The following is a 22,902-nucleotide window of genomic DNA, read 5'->3' as shown; positions in this document are numbered from 1 at the left end:
AATAAATAAAAAGGCTCTCTTTTAAAGGCAATATAATTTGTATCTTAGGTATTAGTTCGCGTAGAAATCGGTTGAGAACATCTATTAACTACGCATTCATAATATTGGTTCGTACCTGGCGAATTTAAGCAGCTACATAATATCTGCATTGTTTCATATTACGGCATCGGTTGCTTTATGGTTTTGGTCACGACCATATATTCGCATGAGCTTAATTTCTCGATAATTACCATCAGGACGACAGTTCAACATCACCATCACCGAACAAGCTCCACAAGAGCCCTTGGGGCAAGATGAGGAACATTATCCAAACACATCGGGACTCAGTAAAGAAGAAGTCGATTCGAGGATCGAAGCTCTCTCCTGAAGTGATGCCGATGAGAAGGAGATCGTTTAGTGATGGCGGAGACAGCGATGCACCACCAGCTCTGACTGTCACCATACCATCTTCTGAAGAATTGGGTAAGTTTAGCTTAACAGAAATATAAGTGTGATCAACAGGAATTTATTGAAATATAGATGTATTCGTGAAGCTGCCCTTGAGCATTTAGGTCTCCTTCGAAGGCGCTCGGGCAGCTGTTAGCAAATCCCACCTCTCCTGGCTGAGCCTGTCCTCGCCCACTTGTCCTGGTGAAACTCGAAAGTACTCCAGGCAACAAGTAATCCTTCCTTCCTTAAAGAAGTCAAGGCTCCATCACAGAAGCCCTCGACACGACACGGCCCATCACAGAAGCGAAAACGTCTCTGATAATCCCATCATCAGATCTGGATTGAATCGCCGAGGCTTCCACAGTGATATGTACTTCTTAGACAATATTCCAAAAAAAACTCTTCAACTATAAAACGGTGATATTTTCCTCCAGCTGGCTTAGATGATCGTCCTCTTTCGCTAATATAGAAGATATTTAGATATATATGTGTGTATATATATAGAAAGAGTACAGTCGAGAACAGAAGTGAAGTGGCAGGCTATTCGTAACAGTAATTATATAAACGATATATACGTATTTTCGTATGTAATGTACATAACAATGGTTTCTGTTTAATGTTGCTAAACTATGGAACGCTTCTCTTTCCTTTATCTCTAACCATCATTCAATTCATTTTCATTGAAAAACCAAATTCATTATCTCAATTATCATTATCAAATAAAATAATTTTGTTTACATATATATTTTTCATTTGTACATTATACAATTTGTCTTCTTCGTAAGAAGTACTTTTATATTTATGAAATTAATATTTATTATTTAACTTTTTTTTATTAATAAGTATTAAATAAAAACATTGTCTTAACAATGGTGGGTACATGTAGGGGCCTTATGATGATACTATATAGTTGACCAACTGGATTGATATGAATAACTTATAATTATATAATTTTAATCTTCTATATATATAAAAATGAATTGCTGTTCGTTAATCTCGCTAAAACTCGAGAACGGCTGGACCGATTTGGCTAATTTTGGTCTTGAATTATTTGTGGAAGAGATTATTTGTCTAGAGAAGGTTTAAAAGGTAGATAAATATGAAAATGTTCGAAATTAAATAACAATAACAATTTTCCGTAAGGATTCCTTTTGTTTGTTTTAAGTTTATTTTATACCAAAGCTTGGGTCTTTTATTTATCGATTGAGGCACTACGAAGTCTGCCGGGTCAGCTAGTTACTATTAAAAACTGAAAGGATTGAACATAGACGACATGAAATTCACTATTGATGACGGTATTACTTAATAACACACACACAGCAAATAATTTAAAAAGCTATACATCTGAATTTTTTATAAAATAATCTTATTTAAGTTCGATTAAATTCATTTTAAGAAGACACGAGAATTCCAACAACTTAAGCTTTTTTTTTGCAAACGATTCAATGTTTATAATTTGGCAATCTTAGAGTAAATAAAAAACTAAAATGTACCGCAATTTTCTATTAACGAATAGAAAAATAAAAAGTCGAGAGGATGTAGTTTTTTTAATGTTACTGTTGGTGAAAATGTAGGATTGATTTATTTTTATTTATTACACTTCATGTAAAATTTACATTGGCGGACTTAATGCCTAAGGCATTCTCTACATGATAGAGCAGAGTAAATAGTGGTAGGTGCAATGAAATTTATATTAAATTACAAATACATACACAATATACATATATACACAATCACATATACATATCGACGCTTGAAAGGCAAACGTGACTAAGCGACAATGCGTGAACTTTACAGTAGACTAATTTGAAGTAGAAATACCTGAAAAAAATTATATTTTAACGAATCTAGCTGAAGGATTGAAATGATTTTAATAGACCTAGAAATATATATTTTTTTGCGCATAGAATATGGTTATTGCCTATCATTTATGTACAAATCAGTTATTGTTGCTTAGGCACTTTCAAGCGTCAATATACTTACATACATATAATAGTTTATACAGTACTAAAATTATTGATTTAATGCTCATCAAGATTTTCCTGTCATCGCTTTTCAGACAGAGAACTTCTTTTTGCCGCGATCTCCCATATCTATGCGCCACAGATCACTACAATGTCAGCCGTGCAAACATGCAGTTCTGTAACACGGAATATTCTGCTATCTGTACATTATTTACTCTCATATTCGATACCATATCACGCACATTAACTGAAACACTCAACAGCTTTATGACTCCACGCTCCTAACCAAGCTTATTCTTTTAGAATCCGAGCCTACTCACCCGGTACTTCGCAAGCAACGTTCCCTAGAACTAGGGGCAAAGCCTCCGCAGCATCGTCCTGCGCGTCCTTCTAAATGGACGAAAGTGAAGAGGGCCTTCCTGACTTCCGCGTCTGCTTCTGTTCCTTCGAGTCCTAGCAGGCAGAGCGCATTCTTCACGGATGCCGGTAAGAGAATCATTTTCTTCTTCATTCTTTCTTTTACTCTTCTGCTTATGTCACGGAAACCATTCTTATGTGCGGAACATAGTGAAGTAGATATTCTATTATATTGTCTACCAAAAAGTTTTAAGCTGCAGTAAAACTAAAACCTGAGGGAGTACATATAGAGTCCCTTCTTTATTTCGCCGTATAGTCGTGTTTTATGTAATTAACACCACAGTTGAAACAATAGAAATTTTATTGTTGTAGCGGCATAAACAATCCTAAGTTATTATATTATTTATTAAACACATTTTAAATTATTTTTACGTTTTAAATTTTCGGCGGTAAAAAGGTCCTGTGTCACAGACTATATTCTTTTTTCCACCTCTCGTGCGTTCCGGCTTACGCATCATAAAAAGGTGCGTTCTTAAACGCCACAAACCCAAGGGTAAGAACAGGCGGAAAATGCAAAGTTTTTGAATGCAAGCACATCTCCTTTGAAACCCTCCTATCTCACGTGACTTGAACAGAGAACAGCGTGATATGTCTTCAATTGTTCACATGCTTATAAAACTTACATTAATCTAGCGACGATGAAGAAGATAATGACTTATTTTCTTTGCACAAAATAAGGGACTATTGTATGCGTTAATACTATGACTTCGAATTCGAATGGCGATGCTTGCGACGACATCGTATCGGGAATCTATTTACATATTAATACGTGAAGGAAAAACTTTATATCCCTTTTTACGAAAATTGAGCGGACGGAGGACTGAGCATGAAATATCCTACACTTATAGAGAATATAGAGAAGGAGTGCAGAATGTTTTTTTTTTTTAATTATGCCTAATAAATACATTAAATCAATAAAGAAAACATTACACACACTACATACCATGTATTTGACGCAACACGCATGCTTACTATTTATTGTCAAACTTTTGTTCTTGACGTCTGTGGTCAAATTGAGAATAGATTAAATTAAATATTGTCTGTCTTTATTAATATTTTTCTATAGTGAAGTCTTGGCGAAACTTGTGATTACAGAAGTATAATAAGTCTTTGAAAATAGAATGATAATCGCGAACAAACTTACAATTTCAATTAATTAATTTATAGTCGAATTTCGACTACGGCCGGACCACTAGTCGACATAAAACCCCAAAATTTTAAAGGACGAAACATGTCATGTCATTGTCAATGTCATCTTTAGAAGTTAACGAGCTAATTCCTTTATCGCGGTCACATTTCAGTCCGATCCAAACTTAGATACTGTGTAGCGCCAACATATACATTTTGATTCGGATCGACCTTGAACGATCTTATTGGCAATTCGATATATCGGCTCTCATTGTATTTTCGTATCTTACTCACGATATTTGTGGGTTTTAGTGTCGATAACGCGCATATTTTCCGTGTAATCTATTTGCTGTTTGAAAGAATATCCGGTCTAGTTGGTGCAATGTTATGTAAACTCTTTAGAATTCGCGAGTGTTGGTTTTTTTTTCAATGTTAAATTTGTATTTTACGGTGTCTTAAATACGCCGTTGATAACAGAATTAACACAATAATGTATTCTATATTTTAATACGTGAAGCAAAAGCTTTGTACCCCTTTTTACGAAAATTGCGCGACCGAGGAGTATGAAATTTCCCACGCTTATAGAGAATATACAAAGGGTGCAGAATGCTAATATAGTTTTTTTTTAAATGATGCCTAAAAACACATTAAATCAATAAAAGAAACATAACACACACTACCATGTATTTGACACACACACGCGCACATATACTCTTCGTTTATTGTCAAACTTTTGTTATTGTTTAAAGTCTGTGGTCGAATTGAGAATAGATTAATATTGTTTGTTTTTAATATTATTTTTCTATTATGTAGTCTTGGCGAAATCTGTGATTATAGATATTCAAATAATAGTCTTTAACAATAGCATCATAATGATGTTCAAACTTATATTTCCATTAATTATAGTCGAATTTGGACTACCAGGGACCACTAATAAACATTAAAACGTAAATGGTGAGAGATGTAATTAATTGTACTAGAGGTCCCGCAGTAGTCGAAATTCGACTATAATTAATTGGAATTGTAAGTTTGTACACTATTATGATTGTATTTTATACTTCTATAATCACTAATTTCGCCAAGACTACACTATAAAAAATATTAACAAAGACAAACAATATTTAATCTATTCTCAATTTCACAACAGACGTGAAGAACAAAAGTTTGACAATAAATAGTATGCATGCGTGTGTGCGTCAAATACATGGTATGTAGTGTGTGTAATGTTTTCTTTATTGATTTAATGTATCTTTTATGCATTATTTTAAATAAATATTAGCATTGTGCACTTCTTCTCTATATTCGCTATAAGTGTGGCAAATTTCATACTCCTCCGTCCGCGCAATTTTCGTGAAAAGGGATACAAAGTTTTTGCTTCACGTATTAATATATAGATTTATACTAGCGTCAAAGTCACATGCAGTGATAACACTTACATTAATGTACAAGAAACGTTTAAAAAACGTAAACTTCATGTTATTTTTTATAGTGACTTGTCGAAGATTCTTTTCTGGAGAACATATTAACCAGACATTCCACTGCTTACGGATCTATTTTGTCATCATTTAATCTCTACGCTAAATCTTTTACAATGCTAACGTTTTGTCACGGAGCAGAAGCTTATAAACATCTAGATCCGGATAATCTAACATTCACTCATCTCTTGAACACGTGAAAACTCATTTATTCGCAGTATAATAAAAAAATCGGTTGTCTGTAAAATCGGTATACTGACGATAGTTGAACGTGACAACGTCATAAGAAAATACTGATGGAATGCTTTCATTTTTCAAAAGAAAATTTTAATTTTATTTGTTTGATAAATATTTTGTATGGACAATTGACACTACATTAACTTTTCACCGAACTTCATACTTGAAGAAAACATGTAAATGTATTATTATATAGCAGCTGTCCACGCGGATGCATCGCTCACTCAAGTAGGAGAAAGACAGATGTCGAACGCTGCCGAACGCGGAGGCCGATTGTGCCTCTTTGTCGCTCGTTGCGCGCTCTCGCTTGCACTTCAAGCCTTAAATGGAACGCCTCAATGAGTCATGTTTTTTCGTGCGTGCAGCCGAATTAAAAGACCTTGTCACGTCAAAACACCTATCGATTTCTTTATCATCCGTGATTCGTAAACAAACATTATTGTTACAAACATTGTATTAGGAAAACGAAGCACGAAATTCGAACGATGAAACTAATAATGAACCTTCCCAGAATACACTGGCATTACTAATTGAACAACTTCCTGCACGTGCCTTAACGTATTTGGTCAAGTATAATACCACTGCGTTATAAATCACAAGCTTATAAAAGCCTGCAACAATTTCTCTTCAACAGAACAACAATTTCGAAGGTTATTCTTCTATATACAAATACGATGAACATGGACATATTATGTCTTCAACTTTAGGGACGCTAATGTCTTATTAATAATACTAAATAATAAATAGCTGGGAACAAATCGCACACGGTCATCGGGCCATATATGAGGATTCCCTGTGTTATCGGTACCAGAGACTTACATACATACTTAAAAACGTTTAAATATATGTATATGTTACGGTAAAAGTAGATATTGCGGCAAATGTACACATTTTCCGGTAAATGTGCACATTTGCCTGCTCGTTTGGGTAATGTGCATTCAACTAACATTTACAATTTCAAAGAAGGGAAATGTACATTGAATTCACAATGACCATGTCGTTTTGGTAAATGTGAGCAGAAATCGCAAGTGCTAGTAATGTAGTGCGCATACACCACTGCAACCTAACCTACGACATATTAAATAATATGCAAAGAAAAGTATGCTTTGTTTGTCATTTACATTTTGCTGTGCCGCTGGTGTCCCGGAATACCCCGCTGGACCAGAACCAGCCAGCCAGGTCGGGACGCGATACGCCGCCAACCAGTTGCTCTTTTTGTCTAGAAGATATTACTCCATGGTAGCGCGCTAGAGTGCTGGTAGTGCGCCGCGCGGTCTCGACCTCCTCAGGTCGCCCCCTGACCTTCACCGGGCGGTTCTGCCGGCACATAAATACATCTACGTTATTCTACCTATTCTAGTGATCTCAAGGGGTCATACTAGATTCACCGACGTAGTAGGTGAGCTCACGGGGGTGTATCTTGGGTGCCAACACTAGCCCTAGCAGTGCTTCGCTGAGAAGACCCGGCGAGAAACTCAGTGGGCTGTGTCTGAGGGTATAAATTAAGATGCGTTCACTAGTTACTCTCATTTGACAGCCTTTTGTCCATGCCTTCCTCAATTGCACGAACGAGGATTATACATTGTATGTAGCTGACGTGTGTCAGCTACATACAATGTATATGTTTTTATAAGAAAGAATAAGAAAGAATATGTTTTTTTTTCTTTTCGATTTTTGCCCCAAATTCAACAGTCTTATGAAATCATTCAATCCGTCCGACCTACATACCGCCAGACAAGCCCAAAAACACATAAATACACAAACCGAGGAACACTTCTTGGCTGACATTAGCACCGTTGTAATGCCTCCATTAAAACTTGGCAACAGTCCAACTGTCCGAAATATGAATAATTAAAAACGCTTCCCGCTGCAAATGTAACTGGGTATTCTTTATGGTATCGTACGGCAGGCCTTCTTTCGAAATCTCTATTTTAAGGACCACTTTTTAAAGTCACAACTTTGGAGGAATCTTTGGTATTGCTTCTAGAAGCTTCTATTGGTTCTTTTTTTTTTATTGCTTAGATGGATGGACGAGCTCACAGCCCACCTGATGTTAAGTGGTTACTGGACCCCATAGACATCTAGAACGTAAATGCGCCACCCACCTCGAGATATGAGTTCTAAGGTCTCAGTATAGTTACAACAGCTACCCCACCCTTCGAACCGAAACGCATTACTGCTTCACGGCGGAAATAGGCGGGGTGGTGGTACCTACCCGTGCGGACTCCCAAGAGGTCCTACCACCAGTGATTACGCAAATTATAATTTTGCGGGTTTTGATTTTTCACGGGTTCACGGCAATTTACCATCACCCTGCCTATTTCTGCCATGAAACAGTTATATGTTTCGGTTTCAAAGCATGGGGCAGCCGTTCTACTGTAAAAATGAAACTTACTACATATGTCTAAAGGTGGGTCGCGGTATTTACATTGTTAATGAGCTCCTGTAATTACTTAACGCCAGGTGAGCGCTGGGCTCGTCCACCCATCTAAACAACAAAAAAAAGGTCCTCATATTACAATATGAACAAGTCAAGAAAATAATATAATTATTTTTTGTTGTTGATTACAATAACAATAACACATACACACAAAGTACTGTAATATAAAAAAAGCGATAAAGATAATGCAATAGCCGCATAAGGTCGCAATAACACTGGCAATGCCACTAATCCCTCTCCTTGCACCGTGTTCCTCAGTGCTGAGGGTCGTGACCCTTACGGAGCACTTTTCTTCGGACTATGTTCCTCCATCTTTTCCTGTGCTCGGCGCAGTGAATAGTGACGTTGATGCTGGAATCCAAAATCGTCTTAATTTGATCAGACCAGCTACGGGACAGCTATGAGTTTACGCCCCCTTGTCAATAGTAAAGACTTTCACTTTAATAACGCGTTATTATTCTTTACCGTGGAAGTCACACATGAAGTGGTATTAACAATTTTTTTGATCAACAGCTTAGTTCGTTGTTACTTGTGTGGATTTCATCTCCGACATAATTGTACCGCTCGATTCAAATTTAGCAGTACGCAACGAATAGGCTGTGACTAATTACCATCAGGTGGGTCGTATACTAGACTGCTCAAATACACCGGGCGACTTATAGGCCAAAGGCGTTTCAAAAGTATGTTTCACCCACAAGCTTTTGCCCGCGACTTCGTCCGCGTGGATTAGTTACTTTGGCATAACGCTAAATTCTACCCGCGACTTAATTTACGTAGAAATTGAAAATATTTTTGGATAACAGAATGCTAAGGAGTTATTTAAAGTAAAAAATCACGCTTTTTAACCGACTTCAAAAGAGGAGGTTATCAATTCGACCACCATCTTTTATCTGTTTATTCACCGATTTCTTCTTTTTTCTTTTTTTATTCGAAAGAGTAGAATCCGAGTGGTCCCGAATGGTCCTTTAATCATCAGGATCAGGATCTGATGATGGGATCCTGGAGAAATCGACAAAAATCTACATTTTTCAGAGCCTATCTTAAAGTGATTTCGGTGTTTCTTGTTATTCTTCTTATTCTGTGTGTGTATAAAGAAAAAAAAAACGATTTTGTAACATTCTTTATTAGTGCTCCGCTCGTATTGCATACATACATAATTACTTATACTTATTATTGTAAATATATAGTATCGCTGTCCCACACAGCTAAACGTCATTCCGATAGAGGCATCCGTCACGTGCGGACGTGCTCATCGTCCACTCGATCGCCCGGCTTTTGTTAGCCCGGCCATTGTTCGCGCGGCCTGTGTTCGTGATACATCTGCCGACCAAGTGTGTTTCCTGGAAGCTTTTATTTGTTTTGTTTTAGTTATTTTTGTGTTCGTGGAACATTTGCCGACAAAGTGTTTTCCTGCAAGTATTTATTTGTTTTGTTTCTTTTTGTAATTTCTGTATTGTTGTGCTTTTTCTTTGTCCTGTAGTAATCGCGCCGCATTCCCACCTGTGTTCAATAGAACCGCTCAGGTCCGAGAAGTTGGGGCCTCGCCGCAAGGCGAGTGTTTCAAGACCCGGGGCCGCCCCACCTGGGTACTCAGCGATCATGGACGCTGTATTCGCAGAATTCCTCCGACTTCGCCACCCACAGCTCGCCTCAGAGTTTCTGGCCTTCAAGGCCAATCACACTGCGAGCCCTCTCGAGGACTCCGCCGCGCTCGCTGCTCCTGCGTCGCCTGTACCTGCGTGCAGAGCTTCTGCATTGAGCACCGCAGCCTCTGTCGTGCCTGCCGCTCCCGTGTCGCCTATACTGGCGAGAAAAGCTGCTGCGTCGTCCGCCGTGACCATCGTTTCAGCTGAGCGATCATCCGCGGCCTCCGTCGTGCCCTCTAAAACACCTACACTTGCTCGTAGGTCGCCTGCACCCGCCTCCTCGTGCTCCGACTCTGACTCGGACATGGAGGTCGACCTCGCCCCCGCCTCATCGACGGATGGATTCACCCTGGTACAGAAGGGTAAGAAGCGTGCCGCGGAGTCTCGAGCTCCCGCGGCCGCTAAAATTAGCAAAGCCGTGAACGCGTCGCGCCCCCGCCCTCAGACTCCCGTTGCGCCCCCAGCCCGTGCCACTCCATCGCCGCGTCCGGTGGCACAAAATAAAACCCAGACCCCTCCCCCGGTTATCCTTCAGGAGAAGGCAGCTTGGGATCGAGTTTGCCTGGCCCTTAAGGCCAAAAATATAAATTTCACGAATGCCCGTAACCTCGCGAACGGCATTCAAATTAAGGTTCAAACACCCGACGACCATAGGGCCCTCTCTTCTTACCTCCGTAAGGAACGTATAAGTTTTCATACTTATACGCTCCAGGAGGAGCGCGAACTCCGCGTTGTAATACGCGGAATCCCTAAAGAGTTAGATGTAGAGCTCGTCAAGGCCGATCTGTTAGAACAGGGCTTTCCAGTGAATTCTGTGCACCGTATGCACACCGGTCGCGGTAGGGAGCCATATAATATGGTTCTAGTCACCCTCCAGCCTACCCCCGAGGGTAAGAAAATCTTCAACACACAGACCGTCTGTAGGCTCTCCGGTATCGCCATCGAAACCCCCCATAAAAAAGGCACTCCTAGCCAGTGCCATAACTGTCAATTGTACGGGCACTCTTCCCGTAACTGTCACGCGCGCCCCCGATGTGTTAAGTGTTTGGGCGATCACGCCACGGCCCTCTGCACTCGCGACCAAAAAACCGCGACGGAACCGCCTAGCTGCGTCCTGTGTCGAACACAGGGTCACCCCGCGAATTACCGTGGTTGCCCCCGAGCCCCTAAAATAAATCGCCGCGTCGCCCGCCAAAACCGCCTCCGAGCTTCCGGCCCAGACATCAAAGCCTCGGCACCCTCTGCGTCGCAGGCCAAGCCAGCGTTCGTTCCGGCGGCGGTGCCCAGTGTCTCGGCCTGGGCAAAACCGCTGCCGTACACGAACACGGCTACAACTCCCTCCTCCGCGATTCGTCCCGCCCCCGCGACTCGTCCCTCTCCCGCGACTTGCCCTCCGACCGCGTCCGAAAATCTCGCTTTAGCGATCGACTTCTTTCAGTCGATCAACTTTGAGCGCGTTAACGCTTTGGGCGACGCCATTCGCGCTGCCTCCACTGCACAACACTTTATCGCCGTTGTGCAGGAATACGCCGACGTATACGCGTCATTAAATACGTACGTCCTCCCCTCACTCCGCCGGTAATCAATGGCGTATATAAGTAGAATAAAGCCCCTATCCGTAACGATAGGATTTTTTAACGCTTACGGTCTCGCAAATCAACGTGATCAGGTTTCTGACTTTTTGCGTGACCATCAAATTGATATCTTTTTAGTGCAGGAGACCCTACTTAAGCCCGCGCGCCGTGACCCTAAAATCGCGAACTATAACATGGTCAGGAACGACAGGCTCTCTGCCCGTGGTGGTGGTACCGTCATTTACTATAGAAGAGCCCTGCATTGCGTCCCGCTCGATCCTCCCGCGCTCGCTAATATCGAAGCATCAATGTGCCGAATCTCACTGACGGGACACGCGCCGATCGTTATCGCGTCCGTTTATCTTCCACCGGATAAGATCGTTCTAAGCAGTGATATCGAGGCACTGCTCGGTATGGGGAGCTCTGTCATTCTGGCGGGCGACCTAAATTGTAAACACATCAGGTGGAACTCACACACCACAACCCCGAATGGCAGGCGGCTTGACGCGTTAGTCGATGATCTCGCCTTCGATATCGTCGCTCCGCTAACCCCGACTCACTACCCGCTAAATATCGCGCATCGCCCGGATATACTCGACATAGCGTTATTAAAAAACGTAACTCTGCGCTTACACTCGATCGAAGTAGTTTCAGAGTTAGATTCAGACCACCGTCCCGTCGTTATGAAGCTCGGTCGCGCTCCCGATTCCGTTCCCGTCACGAGGACTGTGGTGGATTGGCACACGCTGGGCATCAGCCTGGCTGAATCTGATCCACCATCGCTCCCGTTTAACCCGGACTCTATCCCGTCTCCTCAGGATACCGCTGAAGCCATAGACATCTTAACGTCACACATCACCTCGACATTAGATAGGTCATCGAAACAAGTTGTAGCGGAGGACTTCCTTCACCGCTTCAAATTGTCCGACGATATTAGGGAACTCCTTAGAGCAAAGAACGCCTCGATACGCGCCTACGACAGGTATCCTACCGCGGAAAATCGTATTCGAATGCGTGCCCTACAACGCGACGTAAAGTTTCGCATCGCCGAAGTCCGAGATGCCAGATGGTCTGATTTCTTAGAAGGACTCGCGCCCTCCCAAAGGTCTTACTACCGCTTAGCTCGTACTCTCAAATCGGATACGGTAGTAACTATGCCCCCCCTCGTAGACCCCTCAGGCCGACTCGCGGCGTTCGATGATGACGAAAAAGCAGAGCTGCTGGCCGATACATTGCAAACCCAGTGCACGCCCAGCACTCAATCCGTGGACCCTGTTCATGTAGAATTAGTAAACAGTGAGGTAGAACGCAGAGCCTCCTTGCCGCCATCGGATGCGTTACCACCCGTCACCCCGATAGAAGTTAAAGACTTGATCAAAGACCTACGTCCTCGCAAGGCTCCCGGTTCCGACGGTATATCTAACCGCGTTATTAAACTTCTACCCGTCCAACTCATCGTGATGTTGGCATCTATTTTCAATGCCGCTATGGCGAACTGTATCTTTCCCGCGGTGTGGAAAGAAGCGGACGTTATCGGCATACATAAACCCGGTAAACCAAAAAATCATCCGACGAGCTACCGCCCGATTAGCCTCCTCATGTCTCTAGGCAAACTGTATGAGCGTCTGCTCTACAAACGCCTCAGAGACTTCGTCTCATCCAAGGGCATTCTCATCGATGAACAATTCGGATTCCGTACAAATCACTCATGCGTTCAACAGGTGCACCGCCTCACGGAGCACATTCTTGTGGGGCTTAATCGACCAAAACCGTTATACACGGGAGCTCTCTTCTTCGACGTCGCAAAAGCGTTCGACAAAGTCTGGCACAATGGTTTGATTTTCAAACTATTCAACATGGGCGTGCCGGATAGTCTCGTGCTCATCATACGGGACTTCTTGTCGAACCGCTCTTTTCGATATCGAGTCGAGGGAACCCGCTCCTCCCCACGACCTCTCACAGCTGGAGTCCCGCAAGGCTCTGTCCTCTCACCCCTCCTATTTAGCTTATTCGTCAACGATATTCCCCGGTCGCCGCCGACCCATTTAGCTTTATTCGCCGACGACACGACTGTTTACTATTCTAGTAGAAATAAGTCCCTAATCGCGAAGAAGCTTCAGAGCGCAGCCCTAGCCCTAGGACAGTGGTTCCGAAAATGGCGCATAGACATCAACCCAGCGAAAAGTACTGCAGTGCTATTTCAAAGGGGAAGCTCCACACGGATTTCCTCCCGGATTAGGAGGAGGAATCTCACACCCCCGATTACTCTCTTTAGACAACCCATACCCTGGGCCAAGAAGGTCAAGTACCTGGGCGTTACCCTGGATGCATCGATGACATTCCGCCCGCATATAAAATCAGTCCGTGACCGTGCCGCGTTTATTCTCGGTAGACTCTACCCCATGATCTGTAAGCGGAGTAAAATGTCCCTTCGGAACAAGGTGACACTTTACAAAACTTGCATAAGGCCCGTCATGACTTACGCGAGTGTGGTGTTCGCTCACGCGGCCCGCACACACATAGACACCCTCCAATCCCTACAATCCCGCTTTTGCAGGTTAGCTGTCAGGGCTCCGTGGTTCGTGAGGAACGTTGACCTACACGACGACCTGGGCCTCGAATCAAGTCGGAAATACATGAAGTCAGCGTCGGAACGATACTTCGATAAGGCTATGCGTCATGATAATCGCCTTATCGTTGCCGCCGCTGACTACTCCCCGAATCCTGATCATGCAGGAGCCAGTCACCGTCGACGCCCTAGACACGTCCTTACGGATCCATCAGATCCAATAACCTTTGCATTAGATGCCTTCAGCTCTAATACTAGGGGCAGGCTTAGGGACCCCGGTAACCGTACTCGTCGAACTCGACAAAGAGGTCGACGTGCAACCTAACCCATGCATCAGCCCGCTGAGTTTCTCGCCGGATCTTCTCAGCGGGTCGCGATTCCGATCCGGTAGTAGATTCATTCGCGAAACAATTGCTCTTGAGTTGTTAGGTCTCCTTCGGAGGCGCTCGGGCAGTTGTTAGCAAATCCCACCCCTCTTGGCTGAGCCTTTGCTCGCCCACCTGTCCTGGTGAAACTGGAAAGGCCTTCGGGCCACCAGTAAACTTTCAATCATAAAAAAAAAAAAAAAAAAAAAACAGCTAAACGTGCCCAATATTGACTGGCATCCAACAAAATGCGGACGATCGTTATAAAACACGCTCGTTTTTAACAACCCGACAATTAATTTATTTAATACATTCATAACAGCTTCATTTGGCATTAGGGACGGGTTACAACGGCTCTAAAAATTATTGCTAATTAAATTTTAATTTATCTCTCAGGCAATTTGAAAATATCTATTAATATATATGACTATGACGTCACTAAACAGTGCTCTTAGGACTGTTAGCGTTCCGACGCTTCAGCCAAATCGCTCTCAGCACATTGTGTAAACAATATACTGTAATTTATAAACGATAGAATGTGGTTTTTTAAGTTTTCAAAACTCGTGGGAATGATTAAAAATTAGCGTAGTTTAATGACTAAAATAAATGGCTTAAATATCAAACGGAACTGATAAATAATTTCTTTTCTTATCCTCTCGACATAGGTAGAGCGAAGATATAAAATGATTGTATTATGTTCGGTCCTTGATGCGCGTTCCATAGACAACTCACTGAGTTTATCTTTTTTTTTTTTCCTATGCTGATAGGCTTGAGAGGCTATTTCAGTTTCGCCCTAACGTGTAGGCGAGCTCACGAGGCTCTAACCGGGACAATTACTAACACTGACCCTAGTAAGAGCAGTGCTTCGCAGAATCTACCACCGGATCGGAAACGCGACCCACTGAGAAGATCCGGCGAGAAACTCAGTGGGCTGTCCGTGGGTGTGAGTTTCTCGCCGCATCTTCTTAGTAGGTCGCGATTCCGGTGGTAGATTCAGGAAAGCACTTTTGCTAGGGCTAGCTGTTACCATATCCATCCAGACTGAGCCCCGTACTACTTACATAACCGGGCGTAGCTAGAATAGTTTCTTAGGCTACCAACAAAGAGGTAGAAAGAAAAAATTGCGTTTGTAAATTTCCAAGTTACCTAATCACACGTTTTCAAGTTTGTTTTTTTATTGCTTACATGGGTAGAAGAGCTCACAGCCCACCTGGTGTTAAGTGGTTACTGGAGCCCATGGACATCCACAACGTAAATGCGCCACCCACCTTGAGATACAGATACAAGTTCTAAGGTCTCAAGTAATAGTTACAACGGCTGCCCCACCCTTCAAACCGAAACGCATTACTGCTTCACGGCAGAAATAGGCAGGGTGGTGGTACCTACCCGTGTGGACTCACAAAGATTCCGATATACACATATGTATATACCAAGCTAGCAAAATAGTTTTAATAGCATAACGGTAATCATTGGTTTCAATTTTGATGGTGACTTTTTTGATCGCAGTCAAGTGTTCCATGCCGCTGTGAAAACAAAAGTTTCGGTGTTGAGTATGGGAGACCATCTTAATCAAAATCAGAAGTATACAGTTTTAAGAATTCACATCAAACAAAGTCCAAGAACACCCATATTTCTGTCTGATATTTCTGCCTTTGAAGGGTATAGGAGAATACGAAGGGTATTACAGTTACAGAAGGCAATGCCCTTTAAATAAAACTAAAGTAAACGGAGAAAGTGGGAGGAAATCGATGGCTCCATCATGAGCCTATGAGGTTTTAGGTGGCTATATGAGATTCGAAAGTGTACAGTTGTTCGTCTTTTTTTTTTATTGCGTAGATGGTTGGACGATCTCACAGCCCACCTGATGTTAAGTGGCTACTGGAGCCCATGGACATCCACAACGTAAATGCGCCACCCACCTTGAGATACAGCTACAAGTTCTTAGGTCTCAAGTAATAGTTACAACGGCTGCCCCACCCTTCAAAACGAAACGCATTACTGCTTCACGGCACGGCAGAAATAGACAGGGCGGTGGTACCTACCCGTGCGGACTCACAAGAGATTCTACCACCAGGTCGTCTTACCTTAAACTGGCACAGAACGTGAATAGGCCAAGAATCGGCCATACCACGCACAATATGATAAAGAGAAGACCATAAATTTGAACTACGCCATTCGTGAGCTCTCGCTCGTGTGGCCGCAGCGACAATGTTAAATGCGTTCGCCTGCCGGCCGCGAGCTAAAAAAAGCCCAAATTTCATTCCCATATGTGCAGCCCAGATATCTCGAAGACGTTGTTAAAGCTTACAAAGCGGTACGATTTTACAAATATTTTCGATGCGCGTAACGAACATCTATATAGATCAAGTTTCACACACGTTGCTGTTGCAAACGTCTTCTCAGACCTACAGTTGTACAGGTGTTCCTGCTGAAAACAAATATAGATGGTACAGGTGATACTAATTCCATGACAACACTATAAATTGCTATTGAAGAACTACCTTCCTAGCCATTTAAAAATAGCAAAATGTAGTTAAATTAGCAAATACCTATAGAGTGGGGGGCATATGGTAACCAGCATTCAGCGAGTGAGGTTGTTGACTCCTTATGTATTTTTTCACCATAATATTATTTATAAATAATATTATTTATATAATATAATTTATATAATATATAATATATAAATATTATAATAATATTATATTATTTATAAATAATATTATATTAAAATAATATTCTTTTATAAATCTAATATATAAAATTCTCGTGTCACAATGTTCGTTCCCATACTCCTCCGAAACCGCTTGACCGATTCTCATGAAATTTTTTATTCATATTCAGTAAGCCTGAAAATCGGCTACTATCTATTTTTCTAACTTTTAAGTGATAAGGGGTGTTCACATCAAAAATTTTTTTTTTCTTTTTTTGATAATTTTTTTTTTAATGTTTGTTGTTTTGTTATTTTTAAACAACATTTCCCCATCGTTCACAGCGCTCCAGGCCTTTTTCACTAATATTCCACATCCTTATACACTTCCAATAAGTTAGTAATTTTTTTTCTATACTAGAAATTCTCTAGAAATCTTATATATGGCAAGACCACGTTTGCCGGGTCAGCTAGTAATATTATAATAATGTTTAACCGGCGACAAGGCAGTGCAGTGAATGGGTAGAAAAAAAAACAAATCAAATAGCTGTTAGCCTAAGAGGCTATTCCAGCTACACTGACAAACAAGGGCAATAAAAAAAATAAAAACCTTCGCTGAACCTACCACTGGATCGTAATCGCGACCCACTGAGAAGATCCGGCGAGAAATTCAATGAGCTGTGTCCGTGGGACTCATTACGGGTACAATGCAACCGTTTGCACATTTACAATAGAAAAATGCCTAGACCGATGCAAGTGACTCACTTTTCCAATCTTTTTTTTTTTTTTTTTTTTTTTTTTATGATTGAAGGATTACTGGTGGCCCGGAGGCCTTTCCAGTTTCACCAGGACAGGTGGGCGAGCAAAGGCTCAGCCAGGAGGGGTGGGATTTGCTAACAGCTACCCGAGCGCCTCCGAAGGAGACCTAACAGCTCAAGAGCAGCTGCTTCGCGAATGAATCTACTACCGGATCGGAATCGCGACCCGCTGAGAAGATCCGGCGAGAAACTCAGCGAGCTGATTCATGGGTTAGGTTGCACGGCGAACTCTTTGTCGAGTTCGACGAGTACGGTTACCGAGGTCCCTAAGCCTGCTCCTAGAGCTGAAGGCGTCTAGTGCGAAGGTTATTGGATCTGATGGATCCGTAAGGACGTGTCTAGGGCGTCGACGGTGACTGGCTCCTGCATGATCAGGATTCGGGGAGTAGTCAGCGGCGGCTACGATAAGGCGATTATCATGACGCATAGCCTTATCGAAGTACCGTTCCGACGCTGACTTCATGTATTTCTGTATAGATTCGAGGTCCAGGTCGTCGTGTAGGTCAACGTTCCTCACGAACCACGGAGCTCCGACGGCTAACCTGCAAAAGCGGGATTGTAGAGATTGAAGGGTGTCTATGTGCGTGCGGGCCGCGTGAGCGAACACCACACTCGCGTAAGTCATGACGGGCCTTATGCAAGTTTTGTAAAGTGTCACCTTGTTCCGAAGGGACATTTTACTCCGCTTACAAATCATGGGGTAGAGTCTACCGAGAATAAACGCGGCACGGTCACGGACTGATTTTATATGCGGGCGGAATGTCATCGATGCATCCAGGGTAACGCCCAGGTACTTGACCTTCCTGGCCCAGGGTATGGATTGACTAAAGAGAGTAATCGGGGGTGTGAGATTCCTCCTCCTAATACGGGAGGAAATCCGTGCGGAGCTTCCCCTCTGAAAGAGCACCGCAGTACTTTTCGCTGGGTTGATGTCTATGCGCCATTTTCGGAACCACTGTCCTAGGGCTAGGGCTGCGCTCTGAAGCTTCTTCGCGATTAGGGACTTGTTTCTACTGGAATAGTAAACAGTCGTGTCGTCGGCGAATAAAGCTAAATGGGTCGGCGGCGACCGGGGAATATCGTTAACGAATAAGCTAAATAGGAGGGGTGAGAGGACAGAGCCTTGCGGGACTCCAGCTGTGAGAGGTCGTGGGGAGGAGCGGGTTCCCTCGACTCGATATCGAAAAGAGCGGTTCGACAAGAAGTCCCGTATGATGAGCACGAGACTATCCGGCACACCCATGTTGAATAGTTTGAAAATCAAACCGTTGTGCCAGACTTTGTCGAACGCTTTTGCGACGTCGAAGAAGAGAGCTCCCGTGTATAACGGTTTTGGTCGATTAAGCCCCACAAGAATGTGCTCCGTGAGGCGGTGCACCTGTTGAACGCATGAGTGATTTGTACGGAATCCGAATTGTTCATCGATGAGAATGCCCTTGGATGAGACGAAGTCTCTGAGGCGTTTGTAGAGCAGACGCTCATACAGTTTGCCTAGAGACATGAGGAGGCTAATCGGGCGGTAGCTCGTCGGATGATTTTTTGGTTTACCGGGTTTATGTATGCCGATAACGTCCGCTTCTTTCCACACCGCGGGAAAGATACAGTTCGCCATAGCGGCATTGAAAATAGATGCCAACATCACGATGAGTTGGACGGGTAGAAGTTTAATAACGCGGTTGGATATACCGTCGGAACCGGGAGCCTTGCGAGGACGTAGGTCTTTGATCAAGTCTTTAACTTCCATCGGGGTGACGGGTGGTAATACATCAGAGGGTGGCAAGGAGGCTCTGCGTTCTACCTCACTGTCTACTAATTCTACATGCACAGGGTCCACGGATTGAGTGCTGGGCGTGCACTGGGTTTGCAATGTATCGGCCAGCAGCTCTGCTTTTTCGTCATCATCGAACGCCGTGAGTCGGCCTGAGGGGCCTACGAGGGGGGGCATAGTTACTACCGTATCCGATTTGAGAGTACGAGCTAAGCGGTAGTAAGACCTTTGGGAGGGCGCGAGTCCTTCTAAGAAATCAGACCATCTGGCATCTCGGACTTCGGCGATGCGAGACTTTACGTCGCGTTGTAGGGCACGCATTCGAATACGATTTTCCGCGGTAGGATACCTGTCGTAGGCGCGTATCGAGGCGTTCTTAGCTCTAAGGAGTTCCCTAATATCGTCGGACAATTTGAAGCGGTGAAGGAAGTCCTCCGCTACAACTTGTTTCGATGACCTATCTAATGTCGAGGTGATGTGTGACGTTAAGATGTCTATGGCTTCAGCGGTATCCTGAGGAGACGGGGTAGAGTCCGGGCTAAACGGTAGCGATGGTGGATCAGATTCAGCCAGGCTGATGCCCAGCGTGTGCCAATCCACCACAGTCCTCGTGACGGGAACGGAATCGGAAGCGCGACCGAGCTTCATAACGACGGGACGGTGGTCTGAATCTAACTCTGAAACTACTTCGATCGAGTGTAAGCGCAGAGTTACGTTTTTTAATAACGCTATGTCGAGTATATCCGGGCGATGCGTGATATTTAGCGGGTAGTGAGTCGGGGTTAGCGGAGCGACGATATCGAAGGCGAGATTATCGACTAACGCGTCAAGCCGCCTGCCATTCGGGGTTGTGGTGTGTGAGTTCCACCTAATGTGTTTACAATTTAGGTCGCCCGCCAGAATGACAGAGCTCCCCATGCCGAGCAGCGCCTCGATATCACTGCTTAGAACGATCTTATCCGGTGGAAGATAAACGGACGCGATAACGATCGGCGCGTGTCCCGTCAGTGAGATTCGGCACACTGATGCTTCGATATTAGCGAGCGCGGGAGGATCGAGTGGGACGCAATGCAGGGCTCTTCTATAGTAAATGACGGTACCACCACCACGAGCAGAGAGCCTGTCGTTCCTGACCATGTTATAGTTCGCGATTTTAGGGTCACGGCGCGCGGGCTTAAGTAGGGTCTCCTGCACTAAAAAGATATCAATTTGATGGTCACGCAAAAAGTCAGAAACCTGATCACGCTGATTTGCGAGTCCGTAAGCGTTAAAAAATCCTATCGTTACGGATAGGGGCTTTATTCTACTTATATACGCCATTGATTACCGGCGGAGTGAGGGGAGGACGTACGTATTTAATGACGCGTATACGTCGGCGTATTCTTGCACAACGGCGATAAAGTGTTGTGCAGTGGAGGCAGAGCGAATGGCGTCGCCCAAAGCGTTAACGCGCTCAAAGTTGATCGACTGAAAGAAGTCGATCGCTAAAGCGAGATTGTCGGACGCGGTCGGAGGGCAAGTCGCGGGAGAGGGACGAGTCGCGGGGGCGGGACGAATCGCGGAGGAGGGAGTTGTAGCCGTGTTCATGTACGGCAGCGGTTTCGCCCAGGCCGAGACACTGGGCACCGGCGCCGGAACGAACGCTGGCTTAGCCTGCGACACAGAGGGTGCCGAGGCTTTGATGTCTGGGCCGGAAGCTCGGAGGCGGTTTTGGCGGGCGACGCGGCGATTTATTTTCGGGGCTCGGGGGCATCCGCGGTAATTTGCGGGGTGACCCTGTGTTCGACACAGGACGCAGCTAGGCGGTTCTGTCGCGGTTTTTTGATCGCGAGTGCATAGGGCCGTGGCGTGATCGCCTAAGCACTTGACGCATCGGGGGCGCGCGTGACAGTTACGGGAAGAATGCCCGTATAATTGGCAGTTATGGCACTGGCTAGGTGTGCCTTTCTTGTGTGGGGTTTCGACTGCGATTCCGGAAAGGCTACAGACCGTTCGGATGTTGAATATTTGCTTACCCTCGGGGGTAGGCTGGAGGGCGACGAGAACCATATTATATGGCTCCCTTCCGCGGCCTGTGTGCATGCGGTGTACGGAGTTAACCGGTAGGCCTTGTTCGAGAAGGTCGGCCTTGACGAGCTCGGCATCCAACTCTTTAGGGATGCCACGTATAACGGCACGGAGTTCGCGCTCCTCCTGGAGCGTATATGTGTGGAAACTTATACGCTCCTTACGGAGGTAAGAAGAGAGGGCCCTATGGTCGTCGGATGTTCGAACCTTAATTTGAATGCCGTTCGCGAGGTTACGGGCATTCGTAAAATTGATATTTTTGGCCTTAAGGGCCAGGGAAACTCGTTCCCAAGCTGCCTTCTCTTGAAGGATTACCGGGGGAGGGGTCTGGGCTTTATTTTGTGCCACCGGACGCGGCGACGGAGTGGCACGGGCTGGAGGCGCAACGGGAGTCTGAGGGCGGGGGCGCGACGCGTTCGCGGCTTTGCTAATTTTAGCGGCCGCGGGAGCTCGAGACTCCGCGGCACGCTTCTTACCCTTTTGCACCAGGGTGAATCCATCCGTCGATGAGGCGGGAGCGAGGTCGACCTCCATCTCCGAGTCAGAGTCGGAGGACGAGGAGGCGGGCGCAGGTGACCTACGAGTAGGTGTTTTGGACGGCGCGACGGAGGCCGCGGATGATCGCGCTGCTGGAACGGTGACCACGGCGGACGACGCAGCAGTTTTACTCGCCAGTATAGGCGACGCGGGAACGGCAGGCACGACGGAGGCTGCGGTGCTCGATGCAGAAGCTTTGCACGCAGGTACAGGCGACGCAGGAGCAGTGACCTCGGTGGAGTCCACGAGAGGGCTCGCAGTGTGATCGGCCTTGAAGGCCTGAAACTCGGAAGTGAGCTTTGGGTAGCGAAGCCGGAGAAATTCCGCAAATACAGCGTCCATGATGTCTACGTGCCCAGGTGGGGCTACCCTGGGTCTTAGAAAACACTCGCCTTGCGGCGAGGCCCCAACTTCTCGGACCTGAGCGGTTCTATTGAACACAGGTGGCGATGCGGCACGATTACTGCAGGACAAAGAAAAATCACAACAAAACGGAAATAACAAAAAGAAACAAAACAATTAAACACTTCCAGGAAGACAGTATGTCGGCAGATGTACCACGAACACAGAAATAACAAAAGGAAACAAAACAAATAAAAACTTCCAGGAAGAGCACTTAGTCGGCAGATGTACCACGAACACAGGCCGCGCGAACAATGGCCGGGCTAACAAAAGCCGGGCGAACAAAGGCCGGGCGATCGAGTGGTCGATGAGCACGTCCGCGCGTGACGGGTGCCTCTATCGGAATGACTTTTCCAATCTGGCTCCAGCTTAAGTACCACAACAGTGCCAAGTTTACACCCGCTCATTCGAGAAGCCAT

General features: G+C 44.7%; 2 protein-coding genes across 3 annotated transcripts in view; one reads left to right on the top strand and one right to left on the bottom strand.

The window, feature by feature from the left end:
• The window catches only part of LOC101740450 (uncharacterized), a 960,210-nt gene that overhangs the window by 595,565 nt on the left and 341,743 nt on the right, over nt 1-22,902 (bottom strand). The gene's annotated exons all lie outside the window — the stretch shown is intronic.
• Nucleotides 1-22,902, top strand: part of LOC101741768 (uncharacterized) — an 87,996-nt gene that overhangs the window by 6,408 nt on the left and 58,686 nt on the right. The window contains exons 4-5 of one of the 2 annotated variants that reach the window (XM_038011649.2): nt 237-462; nt 2,697-2,879. In XM_038011649.2, the coding sequence (XP_037867577.1) occupies nt 237-462; nt 2,697-2,879 (409 nt within the window). The remainder of the gene's footprint in view (nt 1-236; nt 463-2,696; nt 2,880-22,902) is intronic. The other variant, XM_038011650.2, reaches the window with a different exon arrangement.

The sequence above is a fragment of the Bombyx mori genome, chromosome 6 (genome assembly GCF_030269925.1).
Source record: "Bombyx mori chromosome 6, ASM3026992v2".
Taxonomy (NCBI): Eukaryota; Metazoa; Arthropoda; class Insecta; order Lepidoptera; family Bombycidae; genus Bombyx; species Bombyx mori.
The sequence above is the reverse complement of the archived record's forward strand: the minus strand, read 5'-3'. Positions and strand labels throughout refer to the sequence as shown.